General features: G+C 38.8%; 2 protein-coding genes across 2 annotated transcripts in view; both read left to right on the top strand.

The window, feature by feature from the left end:
* Positions 1 to 26,699, top strand: part of LOC309482535 (uncharacterized protein) — a gene marked incomplete at its 5' end in the record, with an annotated part of 153,587 nt that overhangs the window by 110,458 nt on the left and 16,430 nt on the right. The window lies entirely within an intron of this gene.
* On the top strand, positions 607 to 26,699 carry dse (dermatan sulfate epimerase). The gene is made up of 6 exons (XM_082147899.1): positions 607 to 765; positions 4,380 to 4,847; positions 9,679 to 9,932; positions 18,262 to 18,501; positions 20,173 to 20,380; positions 22,170 to 26,699. The coding sequence occupies exons 2-6, from the start codon at positions 4,426 to 4,428 to the stop codon at positions 23,899 to 23,901; spliced, it is 2,856 nt and encodes a 951-aa protein (XP_082004025.1). The 5' UTR covers positions 607 to 765; positions 4,380 to 4,425; the 3' UTR covers positions 23,902 to 26,699.

Here is a 26,699-nt window from a genome sequence, read left to right as displayed (position 1 = left end):
ACAATGAGCAATAGCCTACATTTGTTACAGTATTTATTATTATTTGTTAATGTTAGTTAATAAAAATACAGCTGCTCATTGTTTGTGCATGTTAGTTCACAGTGCATTAACTAATGTTAAATACAACATTTGATTTTAATAACGTATTAGTAACGGTTGAAATGAATAAGATAAATGCTTAAGAATTATTGTTTTTCTTTCTTAGTTCATGTTAACTGAGGTTGTTAACTAATGAACCTTATTGTAAAGTGTTACCAATGATCGTTGGTCTATAGAACGTCATTCCACAAGAAGAATTCAAAATTCATATTCTCAGTATTTCATGTCGACTAGCCCATAGACCTGCTTCATTATAAATGTGACCATATTTTATAATAGCTACACATTGTAATGTATTTTGTATTCAACGATGTGGTTACAGTGATTGATGACCAAATACAATTGTTCAAGGTTGTATTACTTTGTGATAGAAGCGCGTGCATTATAGGCTACAGGCTGCAATGAAAGTGTAAGTGTTACTGAAGAGGGAGAGAGTGAAAACCACGGGGGGAAATGAATATAGATCTCCCCTCCCTCTCTCTCTCTCTCTCTCCTCCTCCGGCAGATGTGACGCTGGTTTGCTGACTCTTCTGCGCAGATGATTGCGGTTCTGCGAGGCTGTTGACGACAAACAATACCAGGCCAGCGGATGCTTTCCATCAGGCATGAGACCCATTACTTCGGCGTTTTTTGGGAAGGTTAAGATAACGCAAGTGGATCTGAGAGGTAACGGAGCTCAATACGACTTTCCTTCCGATTTGAAAGAAGTTTTGATGTGTTGTTGGCAACTTTAAAGAGCGCTAGAATCAACAGAAAAAGTTAAATATGGGCAATTTATTTTTCTTGTTATTAGTAGGCTATTAAACATTTGTTAAATTGCTTTATTTAAATCTAGTTTCGTTTTTAAGCGCCTTATTCATAGAAGTGCTTTGTTTTCATAGATCGTTCAGTTTAGGACTATTGTGTGGTTTGTCAGTGTAACTTGCAGTCATTGGAAATTTCATTCTTTTTTATGAAAAAGGTTTATAATTAACAATATAGAAAGCAATACAGCATTTCGATTATCTGTAGAACATAATTAGATATCTCTATATCTCATAGCATGTGTATTTCTATATCGTAGATTTATAGAAGTCCATTACAAATGTGTTTCTCTTTAAGAGTCAAACTAGATTGAAACAAGCCTGTTCTCTGCATCTTTGAATGTGTGTGTGCTCAGATCCTTCACACACAGCTTATGTAAGCATTAGTTGTTTGACCATGTGTTTAGCAGGAATGCAGAGGTTGAGGGGTCAAGGGCCACTGCTGTGACTTGCCCTATGTGGTTTCACCTTGCTTTCTAAAGAGTTATTAGAAATCCAATCAGCGCAGTGCTAACTGGAAGGAAGTGATACATTCTTCATACCATAGAAGTTGTGATTAGATCACAATGTTGAGCAACAGATGGGAGGATAATATTTGGAGTAAAGGCAGATTTATTTTGTCTGGTGTGTGTGTGTGTGTGTGTGTGTGTGTGTGTGTGTGTGTGTGTGTGTGTGTGTGTGTGTGTGTGTGTGTGTGTGTGTTTTAAGACAAGAGTAATAGATACCGGCTGCGCTGGACACATGTCTAGACACCCCATAAAACTGGACCAGCTAATTTTCCATTTGACCAGCGGTGTGTTAGTCAGTCAGGAGGAGAAGCAGAGAGCTCACATTTCGGCTGTTGGAAAGACGCGGTTATGGTGAACTCGCTAAATATTAGTGAGATCTGAGTGTTTTCATGCATAACAGGCTTAATAGATGCTAATCAAAACAAATAAATAGTAAGTGTTCTCTGGGACTGAACGTCTATCTGTTGAAGGTCCTCCTAATCATTCAGTTTCATGAACTTTAATGTACTTTCCCCTTTCTCAGCTCATATGCCAAGTCCGCTATAAGTAAGCCATTCGTAGGTTGACTTCCTCAAAAGTGTAAACACTGTGGCTTTGTTTGTCCAAGCCAAAGAGGTCTGTGATTCCTGGAGAAAGCTATTGGTTTGCATTCCCATACATTTAAATAGCAATTGCTAGGCAAAAAAAAAAAATGACACCATCAGATATTTTTTATTTTACGGAGCCAATAACTTACAGTATAAAAAAAAGCATAAGACTAATTCATCTGGAACCACAGGAAAATTGCATCAAGATAATGCTAAACATTAAAATGTGCACAGGCCAACAGAATTCTTCCTTTGGGTTTTGGATTATTGCAGAAAATAAGCTCTGTGGCCGACAAAAGTTTTATGAATCTTTCACGTTGTGTTCTACAAAATAATCTTCACACATGAACACAACATTTATGAATTTTGAAGTCGAAATACAATCACCAGAAGTAAAAGCTAAAGTTAGGCTACAAATGAACTAGACCATGTTTGCTTGACTTCAGCATCAACACCTAGCCTGGTTAAAACCAGACCATTCTCAGTAGTAACTGAGTTATGGTCTGGCAAAGCTTCATTAATAACTCATTTCCAAAGGGGCGTCACCAACGGACGTCGCTCAAATGCCTCTGGGCACAATTGGATAGACCTAAAACCAACCAGAGCGATCGTCATCGTGTAAAGCCATATGCTGCATCCCAATTCGCCTAAGTTACACTATGCCATAAAAGTATGTACTCTTTTTGTGAAGAAAAGGTATTTACTTTTGAATGTGTAGCAAAAAAGTAGGCAAGCTTTGGGACATACTACTTCGTCATCTTTATTAGACGGATCTGTCGCGTGCGTCCTGTCACGTAAACTGCCCTGTCAATCATCTTGTCACAGTTAAAATCCTCTATTAAATCTAATTTAATTTCCTACCGTTTCGGAGAGAAATGTAGCAGCATGTTCATCTGCCAGTGGGTCTTTCATGGAGACTGTCCTCATGTGTTTGCAATTTTAATATAATAATGCATTTAAAAGTTGCTGCGCCTGGCCTGCGCAATTGGATAGACCTAAAACCAGTCAGAGTGATTGTCATCGTGTAAAGCCCGCCCCAACGTTTCTGATTGGTGCCGCGATTTCGAGGGATTAGAAATGGGCTTGAATGAGCTCTTTGCCAGAGTACTTCTCGAGCAAATCTAAATTTGCCGGAAGTTGTCTGGGTTTTCCCAGGCTAATCAACACCACTAACCTTCCGATAAATCTTCTATTCTTTATTTAAAATCTACAAGTTGGAAATCTTTAGTTAGAATGGTTTGCAAGAGCACAAGAATGAACACAACAAGGCTGTTTAGTGAGACTAGTGAGATGAGTTTACCTGTTCTGCGTGATGATGTATAATGTCCCAGACAACCTCTGTAGTCCAATTTAGACACTTGTTAGCAAGCACCTTTTCCAAGACGCATAAAAGCTTAAAAAAATTCATGAGTGCTAACTCGTTTCCGGGTTTTAAGACTCGATCTTCCAGGACTCTATGGAGAAAGATGGAGAAGATTCTTAGAAGTAGATGGTGCAGCCATAGATATGTATACATAGATTCCACGTCTGTGCGCACGCCATTTTGGAACAGTTAGCATTTCGTCACTCAATGTAAGAATCAATGATGCCACAACATTGCGCAGTTTCTGGTTGTGAAACGGCCGAGATTTAAATTCCCGAAGAAATGGGATAACCTTTCACAGGTGAGAATGGTTCATGTTTTTTATATGTACTTAATATTACAGGTTTTTAAACTATGGTAATGTTTTAATGTTGTATTAGCTGACTCCTAATAATCATACATGAGTTTAACTTCGGTTGCAGATTTGCTCTCGAGTGTTCACAAGCTTTGACTGTTCCAATATGGCGGATGACTTTCGCATCGCGGCCCATAGAAACAGGCGCTAATGAGGCATCTATGTATATATGTATATAATATATATCAATGGGTGCAGAATCTATCAGCAGGGCTTATACTTGGATCATGATACCCAGCCAATCCTCGAGCCCTTCGTTTGAGCATTTCAACCAACATCATTGATTCAATTCGATGGCGTGAGTTTTGTCTGGCCAATGTACGGAAGGTTGTGGAGGAGTGTTCAGGAAAGCAGTTCAAGAACAGCAGTGGTTTACATTTCCTCAGACTCTACTCAGTTATCATACAGACATGTTGACCTTTAAAGTTCTGACTAATTGTGTTTCTAAGTGCTGAATGTTGGAAGCTTTCAGGCATGCAGGGTTTCCTTGAGCCTGTCGGAAAAAAAAACAGTATAGTGAACTTTCATCTCTGTTTAAAAAAAAAGGTTCACAAACCCAGTGAGAGATCAGCCCTACAGCTGGGTCTAATTACTGCAGGCATTCAGACCCTGTAGTGTAACACAGAGAAAATAACGTCTCTCTCTCTCTTTCTGTCTCCTCAGCTGAGAGGGAGCAAAGGGATGAGGTCTCTCTCTCTCTGATGCCAGAATGAGAACTTACACCCGTGGTGCACCAACAGTGTTCTTTATAAGTGCACTGTGGATTCTGGCATCCCCGGCTCTGGCTCAAGTGGACCCCAGTGGAGGCATTGCGTTCCTTGGTGGGAACTACGAGGGAACTCACCCCATGCTGTACTTCGGCCAGGCGGAGGTTGAGGAGCTGCAGCGGGCGGCAGTGGGGACGCACAAGGCTTTGGCCCGACAGATCCGGGAGGCTGGGGAGGCCATACTGGAGAGACCGGAGGAGTACCTGCCCCCCTGGAGCCCTGCTGAGTTTAGTGCCCGCTGGAATGAAGTGTATGGGAACAACTTAGGCCTGCTCTCTATGTTCTGCATGCTGTATCCGCACCGTGCCGGTGCGCTGGATGTAGCCAAGGAATACATGGAGCGCATGGCTGTGCAGCCCAACTGGTAAAATAATGTGTGTCTGAGCTTGTGTGTTTGGTGTGCTTCTTAAAGGCCTTGTAACTTGCAGCTTTGTATGACGCGTTGACGTAATTTCCACTGAAATAGGAAGCTAAGGCAGGACATATTGAATATTTTCAAATAGCCAATAGCATTTAGTTTACCCACTGACTGCAAGTCGTACTTAAGGCATGGAAGCGAATCCGAGTGCTGATGATACGTTGGATCCAATACATATATGTGAAAGTAATATAAAGTATTCAGACCCCTTTTTTTGCATTTCATTTGTTTTCATTTTGTCTTATGCTAAAATGCTTAAAGGCCCACTGAAGTGCCTTGGTAAGCGCAGCTTTGTATGATGCGTTGACGTAATTTCCACTGAAACCGGAAACTAAGGCTGGGACATATTGAATGGCTCCTCCCCCTTTTCAAATTGCCAATAGCGTTTAGTTTACCTCACAGACTGCAATTCGTAGTTGACAGCAGCATGGAAGCGAATCTGAGCACTGATGATACGTTGAATTCAATTGTAGAGGTGTGAATAAATTCTAGCTATTGCATTCTTAACCAACGTACAGTTGGAAAATTGAATAAAACTTGAGCGTTTGAGCAACTGAATACACATCTGCAACCCATATTGCTCTGTGGCGTAGCATAGGGGCGGAGCTTTAGATTCTAGAGAGCATTTGATTGGACAGAAGATGTGATGAGAAGCTGAAGTCCGCGGTGATGTCATAAATATCCGTGATCCATTTTAGCGGAAGTGAGGGACTGTTTTTACTGTTTTTGAAGTTTTGAATGCTTATATCTCCTAAACGCAAATTTTGTCATTGTTGTGGAGCACACCAGCTTATTCATTACCTTAGGACTAACAAATTCATATTAAAAGCTAAATAACTTACATTTTGATGTCAGGGCTCTAAGGGGCTTTAAGCTCCCAATATACTCGTGGGAAAGGTTCGATATACTTTTTTGTTCTTTGCTTAGGGGTAAAAAGAAGTTTTAAATTCCTGAGCAGCTGAATACGGTTAGCAAACATCCCAACGCCACCCACGCGGCTGTGAGTGGCATTTAGTTGAACATGTAAATATGTCCTACATGCTTTCCTCTCAATAACAAAATAAACACTTAATAAATAAGCAGTTAAGAATGCATTGATTATAACGATGTTTGCATCAGCTCTGAAATTTGGCACTACAGCCAAGTCACGTCAAGTTTGTTTATTTAGCACTTTATGCAATAGAGTAGGTTTGAATCCCGCTCGGAGCGGTGCAAGTAGAACTGGTTACATTGATGCCGTGACCCGGATGGGAGTGAGGCTTAGGGGTGTGAGCTATGCAAGTAAACCTCATTGCCCCGGCCTAAAGGGGTTCACTAGTGATTGACACTAGTGGCTGCGGTCTTTATCATTCTTGTTAGCGAGCCCACCTTCCATGCCAGTTGACGCTGGTTCGAATCCCGCTTGGAGCAATGCCAGTATGACCAGTTACACCTGCAAGGTGCTTTAATATAAAACATTCATTAGATCTTTTTAGTAAAGGCTGAGCACTAATATGATCCTAAGCAACAACTGATAGGGTTTTGTTAGGCATTTGTTCACAGTATTGTGAGCCTTGTCCCTTCATCTGCATTCGCAACACAACCCAGAACACACTTTTTCCATTAGAATTTCCCTAGATTTAACCTGGAAAACTCAAATATTCAAGTTGTCAGTTAAGACAGCACTTACTTTTTAAGTGAAAAAGCCACTAAACACCAATTTTGTTTTCATAAGCATAAACATAAAAAGCATATTGAATTTCTTAGAACTTAAGACAATATGTTCCAGGCTAGAACATGTATACTTATGTTATTAGAAAACCAGATTCAAACAGATGCATAATACACAAATTAGTTTTTATCTTCATTTTAATGTTGATGAATCCAGATTGTTCTAAATGAGAGAGTGGTTATGAATTGCTAAAATACACACCGAACTCTCCAAGTCTGTATTTAAGGATTTGCTGCAAAAAAACTCTCCTATACAGCCATTTGTCACTTTCTGCAGATATATCCTTACATTTAGATTTATACATTTGGCAGATGCTTCCGACTTGCATTGCATTCAAGGTACATATTTTTCCTTATGCTTTATAAAGATGTACTCTCACCTAGATGTGTTGCAAGATATTCAAGTAAAGCCAAGTGTGCTATTCTTAAAACCAGATGAAACACAATAAACACCTTTTATATTGGCCTACACTTGATTGCATGTGTTATTGTTCAGAAACTATTCCAGATCCAGCGTAAGCACAAATCATGTTTGTCACTCTGCAATAGGTAAGGTCACTTTTACTAATATATAAGCATAAACCATTATTATTATTATTATGATAACATGTTATTTTAACACATTCCATGTTTCTAAGGCCACAAGGATTCTCTTTTTCGAAACATGTGGTTTGAGTTTACATGAACCAGGATTGCTGATTGCTGTGTTCATTGTCACTGTACCTTAAGTACTCTATCTTGACAATACTTGCTTCTTTTCTCAACCGTATTCCTTCCTGTACAAAATTTCCAAAATGTTGACACAGCCAAACTTGCCTCTGACACTACTAACACAAAAGCCTCTAATGCTGTGAGTGACAGTTAGACCTGCCTCTGATGTGTCTAAACTTGTATCTGATGCTTCTTATACGCTCACCTTGCCTCTTATATCGCTTGCTCTCTGTCACTGATTTATTAGGATCAGTCTGTTCCTATTTAATGGCCAAAAAATAACTACAGATTTTAACCTGGACTTACAGAATATGTGGGGGGAAAAAAACAAAAAAATAGGACAGTTCTACGGTTTGACCTAAAAGTAAAAAATGCAGGGCATCAGAGCTTTATATGAAGAAGCTAAAAAAGACGTTCTGTACAGAGTAAACTTAGTTTTTAGTTGTTTAAGCCCTTGTCATAATCCTGTGGAAGCTTAGACATGTAGCCCATCAAATTTATCAAAGGTTTAATTATTGCTGTCCCTACAATATCTAATTTCAGTGTATTCCATAATAGCAACAAAAACTAAAAAAAACTATGGATTAACTTGAACTATGAATCACACTGACCCAGATTCCACTGTCATCATTTAATTCCAACACATTCATTCTTTTTTTTGGAAAGTGTGCTGCCTCCACCTTACATAACAAGAATTGCAAAATGGCTCTAACAACAAGATTAGGATACATCTCCAGCTGTCTTAAATCATTTAGCTAAGACAAAGTCTTCACACTTGCGAATGTTCATGGCTGACATGTATTCTTAATTATGAGTTATCTCCAGTCATTGGGCAAATCTTGAGTGAGTCATTAAATCATTCATCAGTCTTTATGTCTAAAACGTGGGATGATTCTGTGGAAAGATTCACTGTTTAACGAAGCTCCCATAGTGGCTACTGAAGCATCACTTTCCTTCATTCGGGGGACCAAGGTTATATGCACAACCCATTCATTTAAGTTCTCTGTTGCTTGAATATTTGGAGTAATATTTTGGTTTTCAAAAATGTGGGTTTATTCATACGTGTGCACATTTGTGAGTCCAAATATTCAAAGTGGCAGTTTTTCCTCACCTCCTCCAGTGTGTTCTCAGAGTGAGTGCTGATGTTTCTGTTTAAGTTGCTGTGGATGGTTGGTTGGTTGGGGTTAACTGCTGCGGTTCTGCACTCTCATTTACACTGCCGCCAGCATGTAGTGGCCAACCAGCACCAGCCCAACACAAACCTCCAGCTTCTGGAACTCATAACTTTGTCGGTGTTATTACGCACACTCCAGATTGTAGGTATATAGCTGAAGCGCTGATTCAGATCTACAGCCTCCACTGCTCTTTCATTGCTTAGTCAAAGCGAAAATCTGTTATATATTTGCTAGTAGCAGACGGTTTCTTACCAAAGTAACTTATAAATAGTGGTTCTCAAATTGCATTACTGTAAACACATGAAACTTGCAGTCCATGCAAATTTTTTACTTTATTTGTTCTGCCATTTCTCTCCTTGTAATGCTGTCCAGTGAATAGCGATTGAAATGCAGCTCACTTGTCTCCTAAACGCTCAGTTGAATGAAGAAATGTACTGTAGTGTTGACAATATATGTGGACATTGTTTATCTATATTAATCTATATCAGCTATTTTTAAAGTGGTTAGTGCCTAGTAAAAGTTATTGCAATGGTATCAAAGATATTACAGTGATATTTGCATTCTGAGCCAAATTTCATGTCTGTTGTCATGTTCGGTGAAATGCAAAATCTATTTTATATATTATTACACTTAAATACTTAATTATCTCACCATTTTGTTTATTTTTCTTAAATTAGTTGTTTTTTCCGTATTTTGTCCACTTTACATGGAAAAAAAATTATATCGGCTAAAAATAAACTGGAAAAAAGTAGGGCTGTCAGTTTTTAATGTGTTACCATTCATTCTTAGAAATAATGTGATAATAAAATAAACATAATTAATCCTACCCCCAACCCATATGTGAATTCTGTAATTCTTCGACAGAACAAATAGATGAAGTACCACATAATACTATAATCTAATTTTATATATACTGTATATATATTTTTTTTTTTATATATATATATATATATATATATATATATATTTGATTTTCTGTTAACCAATCTACAGTATTTTTCTTGACAAAAACTTAAATTCAGTTAACAGTCAGTCAACTGTTTAATTAGCATATATGAGCGGCTATCCTCTCTGCAATTGCTGTTCTTTTAAGCTCTCTAAACAGAAACAGAAAAAAAATTTCTGGCTAATGTTGTGTGAGAGTATGTTTCGAAGTCTTAAAGACGGCTCTTTTGTTCCAGGATGGTGAAAGATGCTCCGTGGGATGAGGTTCCTATAGCCCACTCTCTGGTTGGCTTCGCTACGGCATACGACTTCCTATATGAGTACCTTAGTAAAGTTCAGCAGGAGCGTTTCCTGCAGGTGATCGGGAACGCTTCGCGCTACATGTATGAGAAATCTTACCACCGCGGCTGGGGATTTCAGTACCTCCACAACCACCAACCCACCAATTGTGTTGCTCTTTTGACTGGCAGTCTTGTGGTCATGAACCAAGGTGAGTCTGACATTTCTTTAGCGTTGTATGTCCAGACAGTGTGAAGTCATTTGCATGGGATTATGTGGGACACTTTTTCACATTGATCATCAAGTCATGTTGAAAACTGTATTTTTTTGACTGGTCCAGTTCTAAAGCAAATAGCCTCTATGAAAGCTTTATTAACTGAAAAATGGGACTTACGTTCCTGCAACTGCAGGATTGAGCGTTACCATTTCTTCTATTCATTTTTCTGTGAATGGTCTGTTCCATCACATTTATGTTGTTTCTGGCTTTATGGTCTGAAAGCTTAAACATGCTGCCTTCGAAGAATGCTTTCCGATGTAGGAAGGCATCAAGGCACGTCTGAATCCAATGTTAGCTTCACTTCCTGTCTTCTGAGATACCTTCATCTGATCGGTTTTGAAGGCAGCATAGATGCGGGCGCATCCTTAGAATAAGGATGGCGTCTGGAAGTTGTGGTTAGTGGTCAGCTGCCTAAGCTTTCGGATGCAGCCATTGGTGTTTAAATAATGAACATGGAATTTGAGCTCTATTTGGAAATGCACTGCAAAAACATTAAAGTATGAAGTAGCGATCAGCTACAGTATTGTAACATATTCCTGAGTGAATCGGCTATTGAATGGCTTTTCTGCAGCGTGGGCTTGCATACATTATGGCATTTTAATTAAAGATTCCAAAATTTAAAGAAAAACTGCATAAACGAATTGTCAAGAACTATGACCTTTTCTGTGCACGGTTCCAACAAAATTATAAACTCATGACATGATTGTAAAACTTTTATATTTTCACGTCACACACAAGGATTCTTGAAAAGGGACAAAATGGAAATATCTGTAAAGTACATATGGAGTAGACTTCACCCACAGGAGTTCAGTCGGTGAAACACATATCCAAAAGTTCACAACAACTTAAAAGCTCAAATAACACATTTTAAATTGAACAAAAATATGATTCCTCTAGAATTGTAACGCTTAGATTCACAGAAGACGAAGATGATTCTAAAAGAACATAAGATTTATTATGAACTCAGAATAACAAGCCAACAAACGAAACAGTGTGCTAGTGCACAGACATCAACCAACAAATGAACAGGACAAAGGGAGGAACTTAAATACACAGTGATGATTAGCTAAAACGACGAACAGCTGTGAAGAATGGTGTTAGTGGCCATGGTGAAATGCATATCCATGGCGGGAAACTAAAACAAAGGGAACCACATGCCATGAATGAAAACAAAACAAACGGAACGTGACTGTGGGTACGTTTGCACAACAACGATATGCTTAAAACGGAGAAGTTTTCCGCCTACAGGCGACACCATTGTCAAAACGATCCCCATTCACACGGATCCGTGAAAACAACTAAACGCGCTGTATTCTGCTGCCAGGCCATTAGATGACGATGAAACCCTACAGACTGAACACGTAATACGCATGTGCATGACGTCATTGTCTTCAGAGATTCACGTTTTTGTTGTTTACACGGAGACCGTTTTCAAAAACTTGCACTTTGAAACCCGTTTCCAACATTTTGCGTTTTTAGGAACCCAAAACGCTGTTGTCGTGTAAACCAGGGTTTCTCGAACTCGGTCCTGGAGGGCCACTGTCCTGCACAGTTTAGCTCCAACCCTGATCAAACACACCTAGCTGTGAGTTTCTAGCATAGATATCATATAATAAAGGCTAGATGTCTCGTGCGCGCTGCTGGACAATCGAGCTCGACGTCCGCACACGGCGGCCATCTTACCACAGGGTGCTCGCTCACTCATAACATGGTGCATGTACTTTTAAATAACCATAACTTGCTCAATTTTCTACCGATTTTCAAACGGTTTGGTTTGTTATAAACGTCAGAGATGTAGTTATGACACTGCATACATATGAATAATTATAACAATGGACTTCCATATGAAAGAATTATAGCCACGTTAATAACGTTTGTAAGAAACCAAACCGTTTGTAAATCCGTCAAGATTTCAGCGAGATAAGAGGATTTGTGTGCGTGCTGATCACTGTGGCAAGATGGACGCCGGTGATGCCAGAAGTGACTCTGCCTTAAGACATCTAGCCTTTATTATATGATATCTATGGTTTCTAGTGATCCTGAAGACATTGATTAGCTTGCTCAGGTGTGTTTGATCAGGGTTGGAGCTAAACTGTGCAGGACAGTGGCCCTCCAGGACCGAGTTTGAGAAACCCTGGTGTAAACGAACGGTCAAAACGCATAAAAAGTTTTGCGTTTTAAGTCGAAAACGGTGCTGTGACAAGAATGTCTTGCCCAATATATAGTTTCATCACTGTAAGCCTGTTTGATTTATAAACTCAAGGCTAGTCAAAATGATGTTCTATAATAATTGGCAACATACCACACATACTTGTTGATAGACCTTTTTTTGAACCCCAAATAAAATCCTGTAACAGCACTTCTTAAATTAGAATATTTCATTTTAATATGAAATATTCAGTTTCACTTTTAATACTAAAGTGAAACTGAAATTCTGTGCTCTCAATCTGTGGACAATCTGTTACTTCCAAGTAAACTGACATATGGTTTTTGGAGAAAGTTCAGTCTTCTGAACACACACGTTTTGAAGAAGGAAGAGTCTGCCCGCTCGCTCAGCATTCCTGCCTGGAATTTAAGGCTGCTCAGGGTCATTCTGCAGAGCTGAACTTAAGCCTTCCTAATTATTTCTCCAGCGAAGCAGTTCACCACATGACTCCAGTATTTTAGAACTGATATTTTCCCCTCACTCTCTTGCTCTTTTGTGTTTCTCTCTGTCTTTATTCCTCCCCTGCAGCTATTCATAACATAATCTGTAGTTTCTGGCCCTGAAAGTATGTCCTTTTGACTTTTTGAAACAGCTTCTCTCATATCTGTCCAAATATCTGGAGGTTCTTTTTGCCCCGCTCTTCCCATCATTCCCATCCCAAGCTGCTCCGTTTCATAGCAGAAGATCCTGTATAAAATAACATCTTTAATACAGAGTAAATTATGTGGGTTTGTGGAGATCGGCCTGGATGAAGGAACGGTGACTTAAAGGGTTAGTTCATCCAAAAATGAAAATAATCTCTCACCCTCATGTTGTTCCAAACCCATTAGACTTCCTTTTGTCCATGCAACTAAGAATTTGATGCATCAGAAAGTACAAATAGACATGTATGGATTACTTTTACCAAACTCTTTTTGTACCTTGTATGTGTCAAAGACAAAGTTTTAGTTGTGTGGGCTTTCAATGGATAGACAAAAATATAAAAATATCTTCATTTGTGTTCCGAAGATGAATTGAGGATTTATCGGTTTGGGACGATATATTGGTAAGTAAATGATGACAGATTTTTTATGTTTTGGTCTTAAAATGAACTTTGTGTATACAGAGCTCCTTGTAATCCCAACCAACCCATCAGTAATACATTGCACTAGTCGGAACAGTCATGAATTTGGCGGTAGTGTTTTATTTTTATTATTAATTTGCCATTTAAACTTCACTTGGCACTTTTTGATGGCTGCCTGGTTTTGTAGTTTCACAATTTAGAACATGTCTGATCTTCAGTCAAGCAAAAACGTCCCACATCACACTCTTTTGGTCTCACTTCATCTGTAGCTATTCATATAAAATACAAGGCTATGATTTTGGCCATAGGGGGTTCCACTTGAACGGCATTCCCCAACCTCATCACACTCTTAAGCATCTGTTTTCTACCACCGTCTGGTGGTTGTGTCACAACAAGGTATAAAGTCTCTCTCTCTCATTTCTACTGTAGTGGAACGAGCTTCACCTGATCTACTGAGACCATTACAGCTTTCAAGAAGACACCTTTGAGATAACTTTTGACTTCTGAGAATGATATTACTTGAGCTTGGGTTTTCTTTGGGTCATTAAATGAATGGGGTGGAAGAGTCACCTTTCTGAAAAATGAGTGCGCTTAATTGTATGTGCATTTGTTGTGAACCTCAATTCTTAAAAGTATATAAAAATAAAAGAAACATATGCAGATAGTAAAGTATTAATGAAATAAAAAGTCCCCTTAAGAGAGCACACTTTCATGACTGTTTCTTAACCCACTTAAAGACACATTTAAAAAGTGCACTTTGTATTAATGTCAAATTAAAAGTTTTTAAATAATTGTTTTAAGATCTTTTTGTCATGTTTTAAAGAAGTACACTTATTTTGATGTTGACTAACATAGAACACATGGAAAAGTACTTGATTAAAATTTTACAGTAACTAGTGTTTTATTCAATATTACATTTAAAGTTGAAGTTATTAGCGACACTGGTGGGCGTTAATGGAACTGCAGTCAGCAACTTATTGCTCGTGCTCGCACTCGTGCATCCGTAACACACAAGAGACTGAGCGTGATTCAAGGCCCAGATATACTCACGCAAAGTTTTTTTGGTTTTTTCCTTTGCTTAAGTAAAAATAAGTCGGAAATACCTTTGTTACACTACATCCTTAATGCATCGCTTTCTGCCTGGACTTTTACGTGCTTTTCCCAAATCACTGAAGTGACGTCGACGTCCGGGTTAGCGGTAGCATGAGCCGTCAGGCAAGTGTTATTTAAATAAACTCCTGATGTACTTACAAACTTTCCAATGCCTTGTTTTATGAGTACAGAACCTATTTGTGACCCTGGACCACAAAACCAGTCTTATGGGTAATTTTTTTTAAATTGAGATTTATACATCATCTGAAAGCTGAATACATAATCTTTCCATTGATGTATGGTTTGTTAGGATAGGACAATATTTGGCCTAAATACAACTATTGAAAATCTGGAATCTGAGGGTACAGAAAAATCGAAATATTGAGAAAATCGTCTTTAAAGTTGTCCATTTCTATTGGCGATAGTGCTGCATCCATTCACAAAAATAAATGTTTTATATATTTAAGGTGGGAAATTTACAAAATATCTTCATGGAACATGATCTTTACTTAATATCCTAATGATTTTTGGCATAAAAGAAAAATCTATAATTTTGACCCATACAATGTTTTGTTGGCTATTGCCACAAATATATCCGTGCGACATAAGACCGGTTTTGTGATCCAGGGTCACATTTGTACTACTGTAGAAGTTTGGTACCATTCTGGGCATTATTAGTGGGGTAATTTACGAGACACAGCCTAGGATCCATTAGCGCCTGCACTAAACCATTCGGCTGATATCTCTAAATAAGCTCTAACTTTAATAATGTTCGACCAAGGGAAAAAAGGCTTCTGGGGGGGGTGTTTGGCTCGAGGTCATGGTGCAAAGGACCCTAGGTTGATTTTACTCCGAACCATCCCTTTAAGCAAGCATCTGATCATAGCGATGTGGATATGTTTACAATTGCTCTGCAATTTACCGTCATCATGTTGACAGATGAGGTCATTCAAATGACACGGCTTTGATAGAAAATCCGAGACTATAGACTATCAGGCTATGTGAGACGATAGCTTAAATTAATTTGACCTTTTCTTTGCATGACACATTGACATTACAGTACAGAATGGCTCTTTTGGCATTTTTCCTGAACATTGTATAAGCATTTGTTTCATGTGTCATTGAACGGAAGAGAAGCTTTTGGGAGCGTGTGTAAACATCACAAAACGTCCCGAATCAATCACATAAAATCAGTCCACAGGCTTTCATAGACAACCTAGGAAGTCAGGTAAAGTATTGTTTTTTAAGTATAATTACAAACTGCTCATTGGCAATAAAAAGCAACTCTCGATTAATACATGAAAATTCATACATATATATAAATTTCAATAGAAATGACAATAAAGTATATTTAACTTTACCATAAATGCTTGTCAGTGCATTCAATTATATACAAAGTAGAAATAAATTTAACTTTACATTCAGAAGCATACTTTGACCATATTTCAAAGACAACAGAATTATGAAATTACATATAAAGATGTACTTAAGTTCTACTAATATGTGGATGAAAAAGCACTTTAAGTGTATTTAATTGAAATTTAAACTATAATACATTTTCATTTAATTATAAACAACATCCATTGTTAGTGTCCGAAAACATGACATTCAGTTCACACTTTAGTCTATCTTTTTAAAGTATATTATTTCTGTTAAAAGTTTGCTAAAGTGTATTTCTTTTTCACAAGAGAAGAAAATGTCAACAACATTCGGAATCAGTCTAAATCCAGCCTGCAACACATATGTAGTTTTGTGTAGACCGTGCTAAAAGTGGTAACAGAACTTTGAAAAGATGGGTTATTACAGAAATAGTTTCCCCAAAATTAAAATTCAAGATCAAGTGCATTGTGCTGTGTGGCACAGCTGTGTACTCTGGTTGTAAACTGCATATTTGTCAAATGTGCACAGTACACAAACAGCAAAAATAGCACCAGTAGTGTGATGTCTGACTCTCCAAACACACCCGTTCTCAACCATACCTTCATTGAGCTAAAAATCACAGCACTAAAAGTGGAACATTAGAGCATACTATGTGCTTCATAGACTGTTTGTATTAGGAAAAGACTGCCAATCATGGCAAAGACTGTCAATTTAAAAAAAATGCCAAAAGCAACTGAAGAAGTTATTTAGACAAACAGATAAAGAGCTTTGTGGAACGAAGTGTGTTTTCTACCGTGAATGTTTGCTTAAAATGGTGCAGTCAGATCTGATAACTCCAGCTTGTGTGCTGTTGGGTTTCTGCAGTCCACAGAGTTGCTGATATCATGTTTGTGTAAATGTTGTTGCTCACTGAGGGTAATTCCTGTTTGATTGTAAATCGGTGTGTGTGGTCGTGTTTGTGTGTGTGTGTGTGTGTGTGTAAGAGTAACTTAGAGACAGTAGCTGTTTGTCGGTGGACCTACTGTGTTCCAGGAAACCTGTGGTGTGGCACTATTACTCAAACTGATGAGATGTGGTCTAAATATTTATGTGGTTCTTCTCAGACTCACCCAGGCATGCAGGCAGAGGAGCTGAGGGTACATTTGAAACATTTTTATGAAATTAAGAGAGCTATTTGAGAGTTTAGCTCATATTAGTACAGGAAGGTTTGCTTTTTGTCTTCTGCTTCTCAGAGTTATAAATATAAACTGTAGAATTCATCATTTATACCATCAAACACAACTCAGTGTGGTTTCCGTATGATCTCTACATGCTGAAATGAGCTGGCTATAACAGCAAAGAACTGCTTTCTGCTGACACAAGCCCATTTACGTGCACATCAGAACACAGGGTTATTCCAGGGTTATTGCAGAGCAGCACTCTCTAAACATGAGCGCTGTTTTCCCTTACGCCATCTAAGGAATGAAATTGTTTAGTCCTGTTTTGACTGATGTTGTTGTCGTTGATAAACAATATATATTATGGACGGTTTTGTGTCTGTTTTATGGTGTATTACTAATTATGATGTGGAAGTTTAAGTTCAAGAAAAATATGTTCTTCTTTATAATGTTCCATTGCAACATGTGCTGTATAGTCAAACTTTAAAAGCAAAATCACTGTTAAAATGTCTTAATTTTTTTATGATTTTTTTTTTTTTTTTTTTTTTTTTTCTGACTTGTTACTAAAATTTGTAAATACATTTTAAAACTTAATTTTTTCATTAAAATTTTTTACCAATAAACAAAAATGTATTAGACAGAATTTATAATATAATAATAATGAATTAAAATATGCCAGAATGGGCAGGTAGTAAAGGGTTGCAAAATTAAGTTCACTAGGGAACAGCTAGGTTGGGACAAAATACGTAATTAAGATCAAGCAATGTAAGGGAAAATCATGCAATAACATGGCTGCAAATACAAGGTGAGACACATGGCCAAAGATTATGCTTTTGGGAAATAAAATTATTTCATAATAAAAACTACCATTCTACTACTAAAAACTAATTACACTTCCATTCAAAAGTTGTTGTCAAATAATCCTGAACAAAAATGCATGATGGTTTCCGCAAAAATATTTACTATCTAATACTAAGGGCCAGATTTACTAAACAGGGCAAACTAGCGTGAAAGCGCAGATGGGAGTGGGAAATTCTGCGCATGATCTAAATAAAGTCCACAGATGCAGTCGGATCATTTCCATAATGACCAACACAATCTACCAAGAGCAGTGCAAACTAGCGTCTGGTTTAGGACATGCCTTTTTGGGTGGTAAATAATGGCTAGCGCAACGGCTAACTAGCGCAAACCTTAGTAAATTACCTTGCATGATTCATTTAAATACTCTCCTCCCATAAATTTTGCGTCTGAAAGAGAAACTCCTACAAATGCATATGCAATAAGGTCAGCCGCTTCAGGAAACGACCTTCTAATCACAACACATTCTTCTCTATGTAATATTTGCTATGTTTCTGTATATTTCAGGATACCTCCAGGAGGCATACCTCTGGACAAAACAGGCTCTTTCCATCATGGAAAAGTCCATGGTGCTTCTCCAAGATGTGACGGATGGCTCTCTGTACGAGGGTGTGGCCTATGGGACGTACACCACTCGTTCACTCTTTCAGTACATGTATTTGGTGCAGAGGCACTTTGACATCGGCCACTTCAGTCATCCCTGGCTGCACAAACACTTCGCCTTTCTCTACAGGACACTGTTGCCTGGTAAGGCCTTGCTCTGCCTGGTTCTGTGTAGTATCTTACAAGCACAACATTTAACGGGTCATATCGGAAACGTTTTATTTGATTTGGTCATCATTTTTCACCCTCTCTCTGACGTTTTTTTGCTGCTGCCTGTTGTACCTTCCTACAGCATCTACAGTATATAAACGCTCTTTTTAAGTAACAATGCTTACTTTATGTGGGCTGCGGGTTTGCTGTAGGGTCCAGTTTATTTTGTGCTGCCCCATTTTTCAATAACAACCTCTTTGCAAAGCCTGAGTTACATTTGAACAAATTCACAGCTTGGTTTCAATAAATGCATCTTCAGTTTTGAAAGTCATAGTATTCCATAGTACATTTAAAAAGTTTTCAGGATATGACCCCCTTTAAAAATGTTAATAGCTGACAATTGTGGTAATAAAGTGCTTTGCCCATGCCAGTCAAAGCAGTGAACTCCTTTTACACATGAGTTGCTTTGTCTCTCGCCTTAAAGGGTTAGTTCACCCAAAAATGAAAATTAACCCAAAATTTCCCCACCCTCAAGTCATTCTAGGTGTATATGACTTTCTTCTTTCAGCCGAACACAATCAGAGTTATATTTTAAAATGTCCTGGCTCTTCCAGGCTTTGTATTGGGAGTGAATAGTAATTGAGATTTTGAAGCCCAAAAAAGTGCATCCATCCATTATTAAAGTAATCCATACAGGGTTAATAAAGGCCTTCTGAAGTGAAGCAATGGGTTTGTGTAAGAAAAATATCCATATTCATAACTTTATAAACTATAACCATAATGACGGATGGATGCACTTTTTTTTACTATTCACTCCAATTATATTAAGCTTGGAAGAGCCAGGATATTTTTTTATATAACTCCGATTGAGTTTGGCTGAAAGAAGAAAGTCATATACACCTAGGATGGCTTGAGAGTGAGATAATTATGCTATAATTTTCATTTTTGCTTGAACTAACCCTTTAAAGCCATGACCAGGTAACCTGGCCAAAACCAAACCAAAGCTCAGGCTATGAACTGTAACAACAATAGCTCTCTGTGCACATCAAAGAGCTAACAGCCGTCGAGCTGTTTGTGTGTGTCTACAGACAAGTCAGGTTTGGATAGTTTGCAACCTCCTGCCAAAAGCCATTTTATTGTAGCGGAAAACCAAATGCGTAAGCAAAAAATTAGGAGACGGGAGAAGGTTAGCAGCCACAATACACCCTCTCAGTCGTCCGTTCTGAGAATCCACACAGATGCAGTCTGTCAAGACCACATGGCCTCTTCTTAGTCGTTTCTGTGTTTATATCAATGTAACAAGGGTTTTGGTTTTCTGTGGAAACCAAAACAAACTGGTGAAAATACTAACATCAAACTCTCATTAGTTGAAGGCTGCCCTCTAAAGACAGTGCTCACTTCTGTCGTTCTTTTACACACAAGTGATTCCTTCTGGCTAAATATTTTCTAGTGGTTGCTAGGTTTAATATTCCATTTCACAGTAAACTGCTGCTCTTTCTTTAATCTTCACCCAACCTCGTTAATTAAAAAGTGTTTACTTCTGCTGCTGTCAAAGAGGCTTCTACTTATTATGTGGTTTGTATGTATCAGTATGAACAACTATTTGAGATTTTAGTTGACCTTTATGCTTTAAATGATTCAGTGTATTATTTTCTGCTCCTGCAGGTTTTCAGAGAACCGTTGCAATCGCAGATTCCAACTATAACTGGTTCTATGGGCCAGAGAGTCAGCTGGTGTTTTTGGATCGGTACGTCATGCGAAATGGCAGTGGCAATTGGCTGGCTGAGGTGATCAGACAGAATCGTGTTCTGGAGGGCCCAGGACAGGCCGGGAAGGGTCAGCGCTGGTGCACTCTGCACACTGAGTTCCTCTGGTAAGACTTCTTGTGTTCCTGAGCACAGAGCTTTTTTACAAATATTTAGCTAGATTTTAGTTTTGAATACTGTGTATGTAATCCTCAAAGAGGATTAAAGCTTTGATTTTGATGATATTATTTTTCCCAGTTAAACATGTTTGTGGGAAGCCATTAGTTATGAAACACACGATGTTTCAGCATATTTAGTTTTTTTGATGTTGTGAAATGTCAAACATCAATGTTGCAAATTTCACAGATGTTATACTTCCGTTTTCAAGTACTTTGACTTTCTTTAGAAGCCTTCCTAGCCATAATTTTTTTTGTTACATTACACTATTATATACTGTACAAAATATATAAAAAAAATCTAACTTCTCCTACTTTTACAAATACAAGAAAATCTGATTTAATGCAAAGTGTTAAATTCGTAATCAATATATGCATCTTGAAAAAAAAAGAAATCAAATGATTTGCAAAGTAGACCTAATATTACATAATTTGATGAAGCTGAGTAAAAAAAAAATCCATAAAATCTTTCCATCGTGAATAGTTTTTTTCTTCAAAAACTTTGAACTAGAATTAAAGTAATATTTTCCAAATTATATTTATATATGTCAGCTTTAATGTACTTATCAAAATAAAAAAAGGTTTTGGAATTAATTACCAAAAAAGTATTCAAAATTTAACTTACTGTAAAGTCTGCAAATGGGTGTTCCAATACTTTATTTAATGTCAAAAAACGTAACATGTAAACAGAAGTTTAGAAAAAAATTTTTTTTCACAAAATCTGTCATTTTCTGACACTACATGGACACTTTTTGTTCCGAACCCAGTGTTTACATGAGCTCTAAATAAAGTGATCTGATTAATGTGTGCATTTATGTCACAAGCTTAACATTGGAATTGATTTTTTTTCTGGTACTGATGCAAGGTGCACATGAAGATTTGTGCCGTTCTGCTTATGCTTATCAAGCAGTAAAAACGCCTCCTCCCGCACAACAAATCCGTCTATGGGTGAAAGTCCGAAGTGGCAGATGATGAATGAAATATGAATTTTTTGATTGACATGACAGTCATTTATTGTACTATATTATACTGTATTCAACAACAATTCATTTTGCCATTTCTACGTCATTGCACATGCGCAGAACTTTCCCGTTTCGCTTTTCAATTCAATCTCATTGTAGAAATTTTACTTACCAATTAATTCTGATTGACGTGGTTACATGTGACTTTTTTTTATTCCGACTGTGTTTCTAGTCCGATTACAAACAGATTATTAGGGTCCATGTAAACGCAGCTAATGTTTGGATGTAGCAGAAAACATCTGGGTCATGTTTGCATTTTCTTTTGTCAGGTATAAAATGATGTCATACATGTGAAAATCATCTGAGAATTGAACAAATAGTTGTAAGCCGGCTCAGAGGAAGACAGGAATTATGTCGTTGTGGCAGTTTTTCTGGTGATTGAGGGATAATAAGACTTCTACACCTTACAAATTGTCGTCTGAAGCAAAGATGGTACAAATTGCACATCATATTTTGCAAGAAAGCATGACACGCTAGAGCAAAATAGGCACTATTTTTGGAACCAGCACCACAAAATTAGTAAGAAACAAATATTGGATAATTTCACTGTGCAAATATTATGCAGGGCGGTGTAATACATCTCTTGAAAATAGTTCTTGAGTTATTTGGGATTGAAATCCCACTTGTTGAGAAAAGGTCGAGCTGAAACCAAACTGAAAGAACTAGAACTTTGTGTATTGTGGTTTAACTACAAAATGTGTCTCTCTCTCACTGTATAGGTATGACGCCAGTCTGCGACCGACCCCTCCTCCTGATTATGGTACATCCCGTCTGCATTATTTCGAAGACTGGGGAGTGGTGACCTATGGAAGTGCCCTTCCTGCTGGGAGAAACCACACATTTCTGTCCTTTAAGTCGGGGAAGCTTGGCGGACGTGCTATTTTCGACATTGTTCACCAAAACAAATACAAAGACTGGATCAAAGGGTGGCGAAACTTTAATGCGGGCCATGAGCACCCGGACCAGAACTCCTTTACCTTTGCTCCGAATGGATTCCCTTTTGTCACAGAGGCTTTGTATGGACCCAAATACACCTCTCTCAACAATGCCGTCATGTTCGGGCCTGCCGTGTCTGAGAGCTGCTTTGCACCATGGGAAGGCCAAGTCACTGAGGTTTGCAACTCAAAATGGCTGAAGTATAAGCACGGTCAGGCAGCAGACTGCCAAGGTCAGGTGGAGGCGGCTCTGGAGCGGCAGGGCATGGTGTTTATTCGCGGGGAGGGTCATGCAGCTTACAACCCTGAGCTGAAGATCAAGAACTTTCAGAGGAACTTACTCCTGCTTCATCCTGAGCTTCTGCTGGTGGTGGACCACATTCAGCTGCATTTAGGCAGCTCGACACACAGCATGAGCGCCTTCTTCCACAACACTGACCTGCCCTTCCAGAAAACCCAAGTCGATGGAGTTCACGGTGCTCTGATCAGACACGGAAATGAAACGTCCAAGATGTTCTGGTTGGACGATACGGGTGGCAGTGAACAGGCAATAGTGGGGTATAGGAGCTACCCCCGGGGATACCCGTATAATGGTTCAAACTATGTGAATGTGACTTTGCCACTGAGGTACCCGATCAGCAGAGTGGCCTACATCTTCTTCGGGTCTGGAGTGGATGTGCAGAGTTTCAGCGTGCATGGAGACTCAGAGAGACTAGACATCTATCTGGCCACCAGGGATCACACCTACAACATCTATCTGCTCACAGATGAGGTTCCCACCAAACCCCTGGCCACGGTGTTGATGGACCAAAAGAAAGTGGAGTTTGAAAGGACAACAGGGGTAAACGTGCATCCCTTGGAGGAAGTAGAGGAGTACGTTAATGTTGTGGAGGACAATCTTCAGCATGTCAAACCAGTCTTCCAACAGCTGGAAAGGCACATTCTTTCACGGGTTCTTAACACGGACCGTTTCCACAAAACTGCTGAGCGCCTCCTAAAGTCCTCAGACAAGAGGAAGACACCAGGGACAATTGAGAAGATGTTTTCCCTTTCTAAGAAGCAGGGGAAGGGGAAGGGAGGCAAGAAGGCAAGCCTTTCTGACAGCCTTCCAGACATCTTTGCTCAGATTGAGGCGAGTGAGAAGAAGGAGAGGCAGCGGACGATGAAGCGCGTCTATGAGGAGGTTCCAGAGGAGGCGGACGGGGACTCAAGGGCTTTCATTGATTACAGTGATTTACGAAAGGGCAGAAAAGTGGGCTTTGTAAAGGGCAGGAAATTCAAAGAAGTACGCGTGGGGGCTACGGCAGAGAGTGATGATGTGTTTAGCACCACCTCGTACATTCGCCTTTTCCTCATTTTGAATATAGCCACTTTCTTTGTCCTGCTGGCCGTGCTGTTGACGCGCTTCCAGAGGGCGCAGAGTTTGCACACGCAGCGATGCCTTTACTGCATCCTCCTCATAGACAGCTTCATCCTGGTCTGGCTGTACTCCTCCTGCTCTCAAACACAGTGCTGACCGACCATTCCTGTGGCGCAATACGCCACAAGTGTTGACACCAGTACTTTGGAGGAATATCCCTGTTTGCAGCAGCAGTGCATCTACATGAGGCGTCATCAGTTTGGACGGTACATGGCTCCTTCTCACAGTCACTTTCGCCAAATATCGAAATTTTCACACGGGAGCATTTGAAAGCAGGCGCTATTAGTGGATCCGTCTATTAGTGGATCCGTCCATCAGTGGACATATTTGGGATCCACTCATAGACGCCTGCTTTCAAACGCTACCGTGTGTATCTGTGTAAGCGCTCGGTGAAGAGTGTCAACGATGACTATTTACAACATGTTTTGGAAGTGTTGATGAACGTAGCCAACCAGAGACATATGTGACCCTGGACCACAAAACCAGTCACATGGGTCAATTTTTTGAAATTGAGATTTATGCCTCATCTGAAAGCTTTCCATTGATGTATGGTTTGTTAGGATAGGACAATATTTGGCAGAGATACAACTATTTGAATATCTGGAATCTGAGGGTGCAAAAAAATCGAAACATTGAGGGAAAAAAAGCCTTTAAAGTTTATTCAATGTCCATGTATTTTCACGATTGTGCAGCATTCACTCACAAAAATAAATTTTATATATTTACGGTAGGAAATTTAAGAAATATATTCATGGAACATGATCTTTACTTAATATCCTAATGATATTTGGCATAAAAGAAAAATCGATAATTTTGACCCATATAATGTATTGTTGGCTATTGCCACAAATATACCCGTGCAACTTGTGACTGGTTTTGTGATCCAGGGTCACATATATGTTGAGCACATGAACACAATGGCCAATCAGAGGTGCTTAAGAATCTGCTCAACAGCACCAGGGGGAAATGCTGATATTGTCACATTTTTTAAATGTTAAAATACCCAAGTCGATACCTTTGACAACACTATTCCTTGGTTCATTTTAAGGAAGCTGGTAAACACTGAGATGTTCCCAGGTTGAAATAAAAGAGTTTGGGAATTTTAAAAATGTATCCATTTAAGACAAGTTGAGTCAGTTTACACACAAAGAAAAGTTTAAGGTTTTAAAAAATACAAGCATAACATTTTTAATTTACTTAAAATGTTCAATTTAATTTACCGACTGAAAAACTTTGTGTGCTTTTTTTCTAACAATTTGTACTTGAATAAAGAGAAAAAACCTGCACTCAACCTTTTCACAGGCATTTTATTTTTATAGACAGAGATCGTGAGGCATCATTTAAGGATCGTCTAGCAATATATTGATTATCGCAGAATTGCTGTATCCTGATATTATCGGTATCGTGTATCATATCGTGAGGAACCCTGTGATTCCCACCCCTGATCATCACTGTGAGACAGAAGTGAGACGTTCGTGCAGTGCTGCTACACTTCATTCAGCACAACTCAATACTGAGCCAGTATTAGCAAACAGATGTTGCCAAGTTTGCCATCCCACCTCGACTCAAAAGCTTTTGTGGAGCTTTAAAATAGTTTACAGGAACTTTGTCTTGAAAGACGGAGCCCTGCACATGACATAAGGGGGGGAAACTGTATATTGTGGCCACGAAGAAATTCGTTCCCATGACTTAATTCATTTCCTCATTTTAGTTAAATCGTGGTCACATTGTAGTAATTCATTCTGTTGTTTTTGTTAAATCATGGTCAGTATTGAACAAAACTGAGGGAATTAATTAGGACAACATTACCACAATCTAACTAAAATGAGGGAATAAATTAGTAGAACTGGAACCAGGGAATAACAAAACATGGCCACAAAGTCATGGGATATTTCACCCAAACTTATATAATTGTCTTTCTTCTGTTGAACACTAGCCTGGCAAGCCAGACCTACATCAAGATGTTAGGTCTGGCAACTCTCCATAGACATGGCTCAATCCGAGGGGCGGGATAAACGGCTGTCTTTCAAGTTCACTCGGCACGCAATAGGACAGCGCTTCAACCAACCAGAGCGTTTTCCCAACAGCGGAGCTAACGTTAGTCGATAGATTCAACTTTTGCCATATCTGGCCGGCAAAACTACGAACACATCTTCCTTTTTTAAGAATGACTTAAGTGCCATTCTTTGCTCTTTTCTCAAAGAAAAACTTAACTCCAAGTCCTCCAGAGTCACGGACAAAGCCGATTCGAAAGACCCGTCGCAACTCTGTCGTCATTATGTTAAACCCGCCCCGCCTACTCTATACACGACGTGATTGGCCTGACCCAATTTAGGTTTTACAGCTCCGAAAGTCAACGGAGAGTTGCTAGACTACCCTGGCTGCAAAATACATTTTGCTGCCGCTAGGGTGCGTCTAGATTTCTAGGCTAGTTGAACACAAAAGAAGATATTTTGAAGAATGTTGGTAACCAGATAGTTGACGATATAGCCATTGACATCCATAGTAGGAAAAAAAACCCACTATGGAAGTCAATGGGGTCCATCAACTGTCTAGTTACCAACATTCTTCAAAATATCTTCTTTTGTGTTCAACAGAAGAAAGACAATTATATAGGTTTGGAACAAATAAGTATTGAGTAATGACAACTTTTCGGGGTGAATTGTACCTTTAATTCATGGCCATGATATTTATTTGTTCACTATTGTCATGTGGGGGGCTCAATATTGAAATTGGACTGGCTATACCCACTTTTACTCAGATTTGCTACAAGCTATGCACATTTGGTAACAACATGGACAATCATAAAATGTGTAAAATGTATATATGTTAAAGCAAAGTATATTTTTGAGTGTTGTTTTATACTCTTCCTAATTAAAAGGCAACTACAGAAA

Source organism: Leuciscus leuciscus (assembly GCF_965113295.1).
Source record: "Leuciscus leuciscus genome assembly, chromosome: 19".
Lineage (NCBI taxonomy): Eukaryota > Metazoa > Chordata > Actinopteri > Cypriniformes > Leuciscidae > Leuciscus > Leuciscus leuciscus.
Note: the sequence above shows the minus strand (reverse complement) of the source record. Positions and strands in the feature narration are given on the sequence as shown.